This window comes from Mobula hypostoma, chromosome 3, assembly GCF_963921235.1.
Source record: "Mobula hypostoma chromosome 3, sMobHyp1.1, whole genome shotgun sequence".
NCBI classification, from domain to species: domain Eukaryota; kingdom Metazoa; phylum Chordata; class Chondrichthyes; order Myliobatiformes; family Myliobatidae; genus Mobula; species Mobula hypostoma.
Genome location: NC_086099.1, coordinates 61,116,111 through 61,131,213, shown reverse-complemented (window position 1 = coordinate 61,131,213; position 15,103 = coordinate 61,116,111). Strand labels below are relative to the sequence as shown.

Here is a 15,103-nt window from a genome sequence, read left to right as displayed (position 1 = left end):
AACACAATTATGGCTGATCTGCCTCAGAACTAGTTTCCTGCCGTTTTCCTTTGTTTTCATTACTATCCAGAAAACTAGTATTCTTAGTTCTGATTGCAATCAGTGATGGAATCTCCATAGCCCTGTGGCAAGAAATTCCAAAAACTCATCACTCTCAGGGTGGAGAGTATGCTCTTCATTTCAGTCTTGAATGGGCTATCCTTTATCATGAGACGGTGCCCCAGCACAACGAACATGCACATTTTAAGGAAATACACAGATCATTATTTGAGAGTTGGGGTAAGCAGATCTGGTTTCACCCAATACAAAATAAGTATGCTTTTGAACAAATCAATAAACAGACAAGATTCTGCAGATGCTGGAAATCCAGAGCACCAGACACAATTTTGGAGGAGCTCAGCAGGTCAGGCAGCATCAATGGAAAGGAATAAAGAGTTGGCATTCCAGGGCTTGTTCAGGATTTTCCAGCAGGAGCTAGGACAGAGAGTTCTGACATCCAAGGGACATAAAGCCCTACCCTTATCAATGAACATTTCTGCTAAGACTGGAGAATGAAGGAATAATTAAGTTATGCATTTACACAAGGAACCAATGGGAGAGCTACCCTCATCAGCTGGGAGATCACTTTGGTAGAATCTGAATGTTATTGTCACAGGACGACTTAACTCCACCCTTCTAGCCATTGCCTGACTCTGGAGACTGGGAAGTTTCAGGCCTATTTGGTCAAAATGCAGCCTAAACCCAACATATGGATTACTACAAATGATACTGGGAGAAAGATAGAAAATTATTACAGATAAAAGTTGGCATTTCTTCTGCTAAATTCTGGAGCTGCAGTCTGCAAGATAATAAGTAGTTCAAAAAGAAAGGCAAGGATGGGGTTAGGCTTGAGAAGATGATTGTGGAAATTCACATCTGCAATCTCTGCTGGTGTCAGAATTCAGTAAAGTCAAACTTCTTGTGTTCAGCATTGCAATAGAAAATAGACTGCCTTCTCTGACTGTACAATCCAATTACCCCCATTTATAATTGTGTGCTAATGTCAGTCCTGATAAAATTCCAGACATTTGAGAGGAATTGAAACCTATTTTTCTCCTGCCCTCTGGCCAGACAGAGGGTCAGAGATTAGCATGAATGACATAAATTAAATGTCGAGGTAATTAAAGTAGTAATACATAGTATTAATGCTACTTTCAAAGTAGATTAACACAGATGCATAAACAATACAACGCTTTCAAAACGAACTCTGGTTTCTCGAACTTTTGGTAACGTCCAACCGCCCACTTCTCCATTCCCCATTCCCATTTCTCTCTCTCAACTTATCTCCTTACCTGCCCATCACCTCCCTTTGGTGCTCCCCCCCCTTCCCTTTCTTCAATGGCCTTCTGTCCTCTTCTATCAGATTCCCCCTTCTCCAGCCCTTTATCTCTTTCACCAATCCAGTTCCCAGCTCTTTACTTCACCCCACCACCTCTCCCCATTTCACCTATCACCTACTATCTTGCATTTCTTCCTCCCCTACCCCCACCTTCTTACTCTGACCTCATCTTTTTTCTCCAGTCCTAAAGAAAGGTCTTGGTCTGAAACATCGACTGTTTACTCTTTTCCAAAGATGCTGCCTGGCCTACTGAGTTTCTCCAGCATTTTGTGTGTGTTGCTCAGATTTCCAGTGTCAGCAGATTTTCTCTTGTTTGTAGTTGAGCCCACTAGAGGAAAGGCAATTCTGGATTGGGTGTTGTGTAATAAACCTGATTTGTTTAGGGAGCTTAAGATAAAGAAAGCACTGGGATGCAGTGATCATAATGTGATAGAATTCATCCCACAGTTTGAGAGGGGGAAGCTATAATGAGATGTGCCACTGTTACAGTGGAATAAAGGGAACCACATAGGCATGAGCGATTAGCTGACCAAAGTTGACTGGTAGAGGCCACTAGCAGGGATGATGGCAGAACAACAATGACCGGAGTTTCTGGGGATAATTCGGAAGGTATAGGATAGATACATCCCAAAAATGAAGAACAATTCTACAGGGAGGATGAGGCAACTGTGGCTGACAAAGACAGCATAAAAGGAAGTTAGAGGATTGGGAAGCTTTTAAAAACCAATAGAAGGCAGCTAAAAAAAAACATAAGGAAAGAAAAGATGAAACATGAAGGAAAGCTGGCAATAATATAAAAGAGGATACCAGAAGTTTTTTTTCAGGTTTATAAAAAGAGTAAAAAAAGAGGTGAGAGTGGATATTGGACTGCTGGAAAATGATGCCGGAGAGGCGGTAACGGGGGACAAACATACGGAGGACGTACTTAGTAAGTATTTTGCGTCAGTCTTCACTGTGGAAGACAATAGTAGTATGCCAGAAATTCAAGGGTGTCTGGGGATAGAAGTGAGTGTAGTTGCTATTACTAAGAAGGTGCTTGGTAAGGTGAAAGGTCTGTAGGTAATTAAGTCACCTGGACCAGATGGACTGCACCCCATTCTGAAAGAGTTAGAGGCATGAGCAACGATCTTTCAACAATCACTAGATCCTGGAATGGTTCTGGAGGATTGGAAAATTGCAAATGTTATTCCACTCTTTAAGAAGGAATGGAGGCAAAAAAAAGGAAATTATCGACCATTTAGCCTGAATTCAGAGGTTGGGAAGATGTTGGAGTCCATTACTAAGGATTAGGTTTCAGGGTATTTGGAGGCACACCCATTGTAGGCAAAAATCAGCATGGTTTCATTAAGGGAATTCTTGCCCAACAAATCCGTTGGAATTCTTTGAGGAAATAACAGGCAGGATATACAAAGGAGAGTCAGTGGATGTTGTTTACCTGGATTTTCAGATGGCCTTTGACAAGGTGGTGCATGTGAGACTGCTTTACAAGATAACAGCCCATGGTATTACATGAAAGATACTAGCATGGAGTGGGTACAAAGGGAGCCTTTTCTGGTTTGCTTGCCAGTGACTAGTGGTCCACAGGCATCAGTTTCCGACTGCTTTTTTTCATGTAATATGCCAAAGATATTGGATGACAAAATTGATGGTTTACAGACAATAAAGTAAGGAGTAAGCAAAAGGACCTAGATTGTTAGAACAGGCTAAGAAATAACAGTTGGAATATAATGCAGGGATGTGTATGGTCATGCATTTTGGCAGAAGGAATAAAGGCGTGAAGTATTTTCCAAAAGGGGAGAATATTCAAAAATCAGAGGTGCAAAAGGACTTGTCAGTCCTTGTGCAGGATTCCCTAAAGGCTAACTTGAAGGTTGAGTCAGTGGTAAGGAAGGTAAATGCAATGTTAGTTTTCATCTGAATCAGGTTTAATATCACTGGCTTATGTCGTGAAACTTGTTAACTTTGCAGCAGCAGTACAACGAAATACATGTTAAATAAATCTGGAGAAAAAACTGAATTACTTTCATTTATATTTACGTCCATTAAATAATTAAGTTAAAACAAGTAGTGCAAAAAAACCAGAAATAAAAAGTAGTGAGACAGTGTTCATGGGTTCAATGTTCATTTAGAAATTGAATAGCAGAGGGGAAGAAGCTGTTCATGATTGCTGAGTGTGTGCCTTCAGGCTCCTGTACCTCCTTCCCAATGGTAACAGTGTGAAGAGAGCATGTCCTGGATGGTGGGGATTCTTAATGATGGAGGCACCACCCTTTGAAGTTGTCTTGGATACTACAGAAACCAGTACCCATGAAGGAGCTGACTAATTTTCTGCAACTTACTTCAATCCAGGATGTAATACTGAGGCGTTATAAGGCATTGGTCTGACCACACTTGGAGTATTGTGAGCTATTTTGGGCACCTTATCTAAGATGTGCTGGCATTGGAGAGAGTCCAGAGGAGGTTCACAACAATGATTCCGGGAATGAAAGAGTTAACCTATGAGGAGCATTTGATGGCTTTGGGCCTATACTCACTGGTGGTTAGAATGGTGGGGATGGGGGTGCAGAATCTCACTGAATATTCTCAATACCGAAAGGCCAAGATAGAGTGGATGTGGAGAGCATGCTTCCTATAGTGGGGGAGTCTAGGACCAGAGGGCATGGCCTTCTGAATAGAGGAATGTCCACTTAGAACAGAGATAAGGAGGAATTTCTTTAGGCAGAGGGTAATGAATCTGTGGAATTCACTGTCACAGACAACTGTGGAGACCAAGTCATTGGGTATACTTAAAATGGATGTTGATAGGTTCTTGATTAATCAGTACGTCAAAGGTTATGGGGAGAAGGCAGGAGTATGGGGTTGAGAAAGATTAATAAATCAGCCACGTTGGAATGGCAGAGCAGACTCGATGGGCTGAATGGCCCAATTCTGTTCCTATGTTTTATGGGCTTATATCCAGGAACGCATCGGAAAGAAGCCATGCTGCATCTATATAAAACTTTACTTAGTCCACACTTAGAATATTGCATGCAGTTCTGGTTAGTAGGATGCTGCCTGGATTAGAGGATATTAACAATAAGGCTGGACAAATTTGAGTTGTACTCCCTAGAGTTTCAGAGGCTGAAGGGTGACCAATAAAGGTTTTTAAAATTATAGGAACCATAGATTGGATAGTCAGTCAGAATCTTTCCCGAAGATAGAAATGTCAAGTACCAAAAAACATGCTTTTAAGGTTAGAGGAGGGAGGCTTAAGGGTGATATGAGGGGCAGGTACTTTTTAAACACAGTGAGTGGTAGGTGCTTGGAATAGGTTACTGGGGTTTATAAGTAGAAGCAGGCAGATGGATGGGGTTTTAAGAGGCTCTTATATAGACGCATGAATATGAAGGGCAGAGGATACACAGGACATATGGAGGATACACGGACATTTAGTACAAACCGGCATCAACATGAGCTGAATGGTCTGAACTGTTCTATCTCAGAAAGAAATTGTGCAGGGAGACAAAATGAAAGAGGAATCAAAGGGAACACAAGGGTCAACACATAGGGAAAGGGATGGAAGAATGGGAGGAGAGTTTGTACAGAGGATTTTTGGTGAAATGTAGGGAAAGAGGAAGGAAAGGAAGGTTACACTGGCCAGAAGGGAAGGGGAGGTACAGAAGAAGAGGACGAGGGGAAAGCATAGATAGAAATAGGCAGGTGGAGGGGAAGGTGTGGATAAGCAGGAGGAGAACGATCGGGAATAGAATAAACAAGGAGGTGTGAGGAAGTAGAAACTGCCCCATTACTGTGTCAGCTATTCCAGGACTGTAAGCTTAAAACTGTGAAGGTAAGCCCAATGTGGCAGGACTGTGTCAGTAGAATGAAATTAGTCAATGTTGTGTCTTTGCAACCACATATGGAGTAAATAACTGTTGGTGCAGTTCATGATATTTTGTGACATTCAGTTCTAACTTGTCACCAACTTGTTGAGAGAGAGAGAGGGATAGAGAAAGAGAGACAGACAGACAGACAGACATGTGCAGACAACCAATCCATACATAGTCAAAAGAAAATCTGAAGATGCTGGAAATCCCAGCAACACACACAAAATGCTGGAGGAACTCAGCAGGCCAGGCAGCATCTGTGGAAATAAGTACAGCCGATGTTTCAGGCTGAGACCCCTTGGCGGATTGACCAACACATAGTGCTGGGGGGGTGGAGTCATTGCTCTAAAAGAAAGAGATCCGTACATTACAGTTAAGGTGAGAGTTGGTGGAAGTTTCAAAAGACAATGATATAATTGCAAGAATTTATTTCCTTCCCCTATTGGTGCCAGAAGCACATCTGAAATACAATTTAAAAAATTCAAGAGGATGCCAGATAAAGCTGAATTTATGGAATGCAGCATTATTGAATTAATTCATAATTCATGACTCATAATTTATGAAATAATTCAAGAATAATTTAACGAATTAATAAAAAAAGGAATACCTAAGGATCTGGAAAAAAGAATATGATGGACAAGGTAGCGTAAATGGAAACTATTGGTGGAGATAAGTAGCTGCAATGTTACCATTACCAGGTTGACTTTCTGGGTTGGAAGTTGATGAAAGTGGCAAGATGGGGCTGGAAGCTAATGGAGAAACATAAGCCCAAGCTTCTCAAAGGCTACTGAGTCTTAATTTCATTGCAGGCCACTTCTCCCTATGCCAACATCCACAGCAGGTAGTCGACTTCCATTCTAGCAGGAACCATTACAGAGTAAACACAAAATAATCTGCAGATGCTGAAGTCAAAGCAACACTCACAACACGCTGGAGGAACTCAGCAAGTCGGGCCTGCTGAGTTCCTCCAGCGTGTTGTGAGTGTCACCATTACAGAGTAATCCGTAGTTTCAGATTCGGCAGCCCATTCCCATTGCTAATAGGAATAAGTGAGCGGGTGTTCAGTCCTTGGCATTACAATGGAATTGTGTGCAGTATATGATTTTATTCAAGGAAATTGGCAAATATTTCTGCTGTTCCTGGTTCACAAGCCGTGTCTTTCCAAAACTTCTGAGAAACCTAGCCTGTCAGCTTCAGTGAAACATATAAATTGCCAACCTGCCTATTAGAAATGGTTGCCTGTCACTGTCTAATTTCAAGTTTTATCCACAGGGTTGGTTGAGTGAGTAAGGTCTGAAAATAATTACATGGAAACACAAGAGATTGCAGGTACTGGAATCTGGAGACAAAGGCAAACTTGGAGGAACGCAGCAGATTAAGCAGCATTTCCAGAGGCAAAGGGATGGTCAAGGTTCTTGGCTGAGACCCTGCATCAGGATTGAGAGTGCAGAGGGAAGACAGGAGGGGTGAGACAGGGGCTGGTAGGGGATAGGTTGAAGCAGGAGAGGTAGGAAATCATGGGAAGATGGAGTCAGGTGGGGAAAAAGGAGGGAAAAATGAGTGAGCAGAGAGCAAGGGACAGCACAGTCTGTTGAATGAGTTTTAGATTTCTTACTCAGTAAAACAGAAAAAAAGATAACCAATAGCTAAATGGAAAATTGATATGGCATACTGGAAATAGCTGAAAGGTGTGTTGTATAGATATAATTAATTCTTTCATTGAATATGGAAACCATGTTTTAGTAGCAGAAGGTTTTCATCATTTGGACTTGCCTCCCAGACACAATATTACATTTCAACATTTCTACTTGAAACAATTGCACTGAAATTGCAAGCGATTTTGATAGGAGGCAGCAATGAGTTTTGCTTCATATAATGTGTGTTGTCAGCACAGAGCTCAATGGACTGCATGGGCTTTACAACAGCATAATGTTTCTTTCCCATCATCCAGCACATATTTTATTCTGAACAATTATCACAGCTACTTTAGATTTGGCCTGAAAATTAACAAACAGATAAAAAAATTCAGTCTTGAATGACTTGGGTCACAATTAAATGAAAGAAACCCAGGACCCTGAGCATTTCTGCATGCAAGAGAGACTCCAGACCAAAAGACAAGCCCACTGCAGTCACTGTGCAGATGTTACAAATAGTATATCAGTTAACCTATGATTACTTAAAAACTAAACTGTATTCTCAAAATTTGTTCAAATGTTTTGAAATTCCAAAGAATATGAACAAGGATTGAAGTGAATCTTAATTAAAATGCATTAAAAGGCAAGTGACATTTGAATTGTTGCATACAAGTCAAACTATTATGAACTATTACTGTATCTCCCATATCTATAGAATTTTTAAAGAAACACAAAACATTTTGACAACTTTGATAACAAAAAGATACAATGGCACGAGCAGTCTTGTCATTCTGCTGTTGCACGTCTGCTGTGACTAAGTTAAGATTTGGCTGCATTTGAAGTATTGTGTACAGTTCTAGTTGCTGCATTACAGGAAGGACATGGAGGCTTTTGTGAGAGTACAGAAGAGCTTCATCAGGATGCAACCTACATTAAGGAGTATTAGCTATAAGGAGAGGATGGAGAAACTAGGATTGTTTGCTCTGGGGAGTCAGAGGCTGAGGGGAGACCTGATAGAAGTTTATAAAATTATGACAGGAATTGATGGAGTAAACAGAATCTTTTTATCAAATATTAGAGGGCACAGCTTTAAAATGAGAGGAGGGAAATTAAAAGGTGATGTGCAGGGCATGTTTAATTTTGTAACACAGAGTATGGTAGGTGCCGGGAAAATTCTGCCAGGGAGGGGCTGGAAGCAGACATTTAGAGGCATTTAGAAAGGCACATGAATCTGCAAGGAAATGGAGGGATTGGTATTACCTCCAGATGGGATTAGTTTAATTTGGCATCACGGTCAATATGCACAACATTGGCCAAAGGGGCTATCACTGTGCAGTACTGATCTATTTTGATGCAAGAGTGAGGTACAAGCTCTGGAAGAAAGTAAGAAAAACACTCAAGTATGTATATATGGGTTCTCATGTAAAATTTTATTTTATTGATTAACCATGACAAAAGGGGAATGATATTAAAATTACATTCCTCTGTCTTATCAGTTTGTCTCCCCTTCTTCTTTTTGCCAAAATGTTATCATTATGTACTTCGTCTTTAGTACTATCAATATTATCCCTTTTTTCTATGAAAACTGAACAATTTGGCTTGATCAATCTCACCTCTGAGTGGGGCAACATTACCTATAGCTGCATTTTCTTCAAGGGGTTGGTGGGTGCTAGCAGTAGGCTAGGGATAGTAGAGAGTACTTGGAATTGCTGCATATTTCAGAATGCCTGAGAGCTCCTAGTCACGCAAACCCCAAGTGCCTCTAATAGCAGTCAATAGCTCTAAGCCAAAAACAGACCATCTGGTTAACATCCAGATACAGTCAAACACTTGAAAACTGAAATACATTTGGAATGAGGCCAAGACTTTTGTTGAAGAATAATAACAAACATCACTGATAGTTCCATGCCTGCTCTCCTTGGTACCATATTGAAATTTAATTACAATTATCAGTATTTTTTTACTACTTGAGTTAGAGCTTTTTAAAAAGTGTCCTTTCTGTAAACGGTTCAAGAAAATATGTTGTATAATATATTTAAAAATGTGCAATACTGAGTTTATCAATTGGAGCTTAATAAATTTAATGATGTGCATTAATTTTATATATTATTGGGTGAGGTTTCAAAATATGACATGTTAATCACCACATTCTCCTTGAAATGCATTGAAGGATAACAGTAATATGCTGATAACAGATATGCATTATATCAGGACAGGATGGAGGACATAAAGTAAGATGATGAGTTTGGGGGTAGGGGCATGTAGTGATGCTGGAAGAGACAGTAAAGCGCAAGGGGAAGACAGGGACTGTCAGCATGAAATTGCTATTGTTTTGTGCAGAAGATGACAAGAATTTGCATGATATTCATACAGCCTTCATTACAAGAAAGCTTTAAATCCTAAAGGCACAGAATTGCATTTATATGAATCGTTTTACGTCCTCAATGTCTTCCAACCAAATGGATTACATCCATTCTTTGATTTACAAAAGGAATGTGTTCCTCCAACTGAAGCTTTGAAAATGATAAAAGCTGGGGGAAGGGCACCATGGACATTTCTATACAGTGCAGTCCCGTGTATAAATTGTAGTATACTTCTATACAGTGCAGCAAAATATTGATTCGTAAACTGAAGACAAGGCTCAGTGATGTTCTAGAGAAAATTCATAAATTATACTTTTGGGATGCAGTCACTGTTGTTATACTGGCTCCAGCTACTTTACTGGATGCATTCATGTGAACTTAATTTGCCCACTGTAAAGATTAAAGTTTAGCTTTATTTGTCACATGTACACGAAAACCATTAAACATACAGGGAATTGCATTGTTTGTGTCGAGGATGTGCTGGGGGCAGCCCACAAGTGTGGCCACACTTCTGGCACCAACAGAGCATGCCTTCCACTTACTAACCCTAACTCATATATCTTGGGAATGCGGAGGAAACCGGAGCACCCACTAGAAACCCATGTAGTCATAAGGAGAACGTACAAACTCCTTACAGACAGCAGCGGGAATTACAGCTGGTGCTGTAAAGCATTACACTTATTGCTGCCACATGCGTATTGCATGGAAATGCTGAAAAGATGGATTTACCAGTAAGGTATATCAAAGGGCACTCTTTAACAATACTTAACTGCGGAGGCATAACCACTGCCTACTTAACAATGAAATACTATTAGGAAGGTCAAGAAAATTGTCTTGAGTACTTTTTCCACAAGTTGGATAATTTGGTGTGCTTAGACAAAGTGACCATTGTATTCCCGATTCCATGAATTTGGCAAATTCACAATTGTCCTGACAGTATAAATTAGCTTTTAAAAATTCACCACTATTTATGTAGAGACCACTACTTCCATACTTTTTACAGAAGAAAGACCAAACTCCAACAAATAACATTAACTCCTTGGTGTACTGATTACTTAAGGAATGAAACTACTTGTATATTGTTGAAACTGATAAGCATATCCACATGATACTAGACCTTTGTATTATCCAAAAGCTTCCAATGTGGCTATTTATAATAACTGAAAAGTTGTGTTTATTCTTTGCCTTAATGGGATGTGAAGCCATGAGCAAACACACCTGTTTCCATTCAGTTGAAATGGAGCATTTCAGCACGAGACTTTAAAATGAACATTAATGGATGGATGGATGAAGGTTATTACTTATTTGATTCATATTATTGAGGGATTACTTCACTTCAAATGATGGGTAGCTCATTGGAAAATGCTGCATCACTTGAGAACAGCATGATCCCACATGCAGCATGTGATCAAATACAAAAAATCTGCTGGATAATGGTTGGAGTTGGGAGGCAGTGTCAGGTAGAATACAGATGGAGACAGATTAGGAGAACACAAAAATATGAAAGGCAGATGGAACAAGGTGAAAAAGAGGAGGATGAAGGCAGGAGACATCAGGGACAATTGTTGAGGGAAAACTTTGCCTCGGATACATCTGCTGCTGTTGTTCAAACAGCGAGGCATGGTCTTTTACATTCAACGAAGCGAAAAATTAATCCCAAAGTTAATGTTTCACTGCATGATCTCTACCTATCAAGCCTTCAGCCATAGGAGGCAATTTCATTTTGTTTACCATTCAAACACTTTATTTAATAATCCCTATCCAATCTGTTCAATCTTCTCTGCCCTACAGAAAACAATCACTGCTTCTCAAAGTACATTCACATCACCGTAATCTCTCATCTGCAGAACCATTCTATTAAATCTTTATCTGAACTCTTTTAAAAGTCTCTTAATCCTACTAAAGTGTGGTGCCTAGAATTGGAGCAATTTTAGATACAGTACAAAGGAATTTGCTAGAATCTATTAATAGGGTTGAGTTAGCAGAAAGTCACAATATGATATCCACAATCAACATGTATTTATTAAAGAAAAATAAGGTTCAACAAATAGATTTGAGTTTTTGAGGATGTAACTAGATGAGAACTAGTGGAAGAGATTCTCTGAAAGCCTTTGGTAAGGTGCCATGTAACAGAATATCACACAAGATTAGAGCTCAGAGGATATTAGTACAGATTGAGGATTAGTTAATGGACAGAAAGCAGTAGGAATAAATAGGTCATTTTCCAGTTGGTATGTTGTAATTACAGCAAGGATCAGTGCTTGGACTAGTGCTACTTTACAAATTATATTAATGATTTAAATGAAGAAACTGAATGCTTTGTAACCTAGCTTCCTGGTAATATAAAACTTAAGTGGGAAATTAAACTGCAAATGCTGGTGATAAAAGAGTTAAGAATTTCATTCGGCACTTCTTTTTGCCTTGGTAAGTTGAAAAGGATCAACAAACATGTATGTAATTAAATTTAATTCCATTGCCTTACCTGATGGGTATTACCACCGGGAATGTGTAAAGTCTTGAACTGTTTCATGTGTGCCCGTGCTCTTGCTATGCCCCGAAGTGTCTCAAACACTTGCTCCACAACGTCAGTGGCTATGTCAGATGTTAATTCAGCTGATGAAGAACAACCTGAAATCAATATATAAATATACTTAATTTAGGGATATTTCTTGTGCAGCCCCGTAACACACATTTTTATTTCACTGTTCACAGAATGCCTGCTATGAAATTATATAAGTCATGCATTCACTTCAGTTTGTAGTGATTGCTATGATATTGATCCACAAAGGCTAGAAAGGCTCTGAATTAATCACTGGTCACTGTTTAGATAAAGAATTTCATTTGGGATGACAAGTTTCCCAGTTCAGTACAAATCACTATGGCCTGGAATAGAAGCAGAGATGGAATGTGGTGAATTCAGGAAGTTTATTATCCTCATTGCCACTAATTCTACTCAAAATACCAGCAGAACTTTTGTAGCAATTGAACACCGTCATGATTTTCAATAGCCTAGCTTTTAAAGGGGCTAAAATTGACTGGCTTTTCTGTTCTGGTTCACTCTCCAGACGTGCTGCTACCTGTGCCTGACTGCAAGCTCTGTGCTAATTCCTAATGCAAACATAATTATACATTAGGGAATAATGTAGATCACATGGGGTAAATTGCACTTCATTCTCTTTCAGAGGAGCATCCTTTAATCAATAGTTATAAATATGGTTGAGAGTTATCCTTATGCCATCTCTCAGAGATGGCACCAAGACAGCAAGTGAGTAGTGCAAAGTTCTTGAAGTTTTCACTATGTTCAGTAGCTATCAAGTAACGATCTAATATTAATCATCATGGTCTTTAACTTTGCTTAAATAATCATAATTTCAATTCTACTCAATCACTTTCGTAAATCAGGTAACTGCTCCAAACAAAGTTTCCTTTCAGTAAGCAAACAATGTTTCTATGTGATACACATAAAAATTGCTGGTGAACGCAGCAGGCCAGGCAGCATCTATAGGAAGAGGTACAGTCGATACCTCTGTAGATGCTCGAAACCTCGACTGTACCTCTTCCTATAGATGCTTGAAACGTCCACTGTACCTCTTCCTATAGGTGCTGCCTGGCCTGCTGCGTTCACCAGCAATTTTTATGTGTGTTGCTTGAAATTCCAGCATCTACAGATTTCCTCGTGTTAATGTTTCTATGTACTCATTTTAAGATGGGAAATAGTGAAGTGATAGGTAACTTAGACCCTGGGGTAAGGATTGTGAAAATGTATAAAGGATTCCATCACGATTGCTACCCAAATGTTGTATGTTTACCACGATGATTAGGGTTTGCCTCATTCTTTTAAGGGATGGAAGAAGCAGTGCAATTTGGGGCAGTTCTAACAAAGCAGTGGGCTGCCAAGTGTCTTCTTTACCGTAAGCTTCTAGGCCAGTGATAGTGAGAATCACAGAAGATGCACGTAGCCAGGTCAGAAACTACAGAAACGTGAGAAAATCTGCAGCTGCTGGAAATCTGAGTAACACACAAAAAATGCTGGAGGAACTCAGCAGGCCAGGCAGCATCTAGAAAAAGAGTACAGTCAATGTTTCGGGCTGAAATCTACAGTATGTGTTTTCTATTTGCAGAAGAATATGCAAGGAAACATAATCCCCAGACAATAATACTAAATTGAATTTACTGAAAGTGATGAAGGAATTGTTAGGATCTCAGTCCTTTGCAGCAATTGTACAATTTCACCAGTCCTTATTATTACATCAATTTCAGATTTTAACAATGGGAGAAGATTCTTTGTAGTTAACTGTGGAAAACTTTAAAATGTAAAATAAAATTTGTTCTGTGAAATTGAATAAAATAATCAGTCTGTCAGAGTGCACAAAGTAATTAATGAATGTGAATCTAATTTTTTGTCAACAGTCATTGACCAATAACTTTTTAGGATGTTTTAATCACGGTGCTTAGCTAATTCATCTTATGGAACACCTATGGTAGACCCCAATTGTGTGTTTACAACAAGGTTCTTAGTTGTTAGCCTTTCTCTAAGCCAATGTAAGACCACCTTTTAACCATTTTAACCTCACGCTTCAGGTCTTGCTTAGATTTAGAACAGTGACCAGTTTACAAAGTCTGCCTGTTGATGCTGTCACCTCTGTGCTGGTTATCAGGAAGACACACCTGGTAAGCTGTCTCACTGTTGACTTGTTAATGAGCATTCATGTTGAACACTTGACATTCAACTGAATGACAGAGTACTTTAAAATTAATTTCCCTTGCATGGAGTTAGATTAATGGAATCACAAAACATTCTTAAAATACCATTCAGCCTTGTATCACTCAAGTGTTGGGAACCTCCTTTTCTTATTCTACAATACCCCTGTCAAGAATGCTTCAATTATGAATTACATTTCTAGTTAAAACCCCTGTGAAAGTGAGTAATAGCGTTGCATGAAAAGAGTCAGCAATTGACTGAGACGACAAAGTCATAAGATTGCTTTTTTTTTACCTTGATAATAGAGGCAGTTCTGACAATCAGAAGCCAAGTATGGAATTCCTTTTTCTGGGAGATCATACTTCCATGACATTCTTTGCTGCCTTCAGATTTGATCAACTGAAGGCACTCCTATTTGGTCTTGTATTCCCTCTATTCATCCACCTTGCTTATATCTAACATGCACTGTCTTTTTCAGACATTATTCACAACTCCCTATAATGATCTATAAAATTTATTTTGACTTACCCACTTCTATTTCTTTGATCTCCTGCAGTGTTTTACTCACTTGTGAGCTCTGACCTCCTGGGCATCTCCTACTTCCTTCATTTTATCAAATGAAACTACACCTTTTGCCAGCTAAATTTTAAATGTTGTACCCTGTCCTAGACCTCTCTACCTCCAATTCTGCATCATCACTCAAAAAGTTTATTTAAACCAATCTTTCGTCCGAGATCTTTGTCATTGTTGTTAATATCTCCTGCTCTAACTCAGTATAAGCAGTGTTTAATTACATTACAGTAAGTTGCTTCAGGATCTCTCACTAACTTCTCTATTCCTCATTTACGCATACTAATGCTCATAGTTTGTTTGATGAGCATAAACATACAGTTCCTAATAGCAATGTTGTCAACCTAGATGTTCAAGTTGATTGAAAATTAATATATTAAAAATCCCCTAAATGGTGTAAAGATTATGTTCCTTATTAAAAGAAAACAACATCTGGTTGCAGTTTCTATGAGAATGTTAAAACAAAACATCAAAATTGCCCATTTTTTCTATAGCCCCTCAGAATGAATAAATAACTGTTCAGTTAATCTGGAAAAGTTCCAAATAGTTCCAAATCAAATTTTAAACTACGTAGAAATAGTTGATTTATC

The 15,103-nt window shown here is 39.1% G+C and overlaps 1 protein-coding gene across 1 annotated transcript in view; it reads right to left on the bottom strand.

The window, feature by feature from the left end:
• Positions 1-15,103, bottom strand: part of scfd2 (sec1 family domain containing 2) — a 303,002-nt gene that overhangs the window by 43,408 nt on the left and 244,491 nt on the right. Inside the window, exon 6 of the mRNA XM_063043148.1 lies at positions 11,724-11,869. Within this exon, the coding sequence (XP_062899218.1) occupies positions 11,724-11,869 (146 nt within the window). The remainder of the gene's footprint in view (positions 1-11,723; positions 11,870-15,103) is intronic.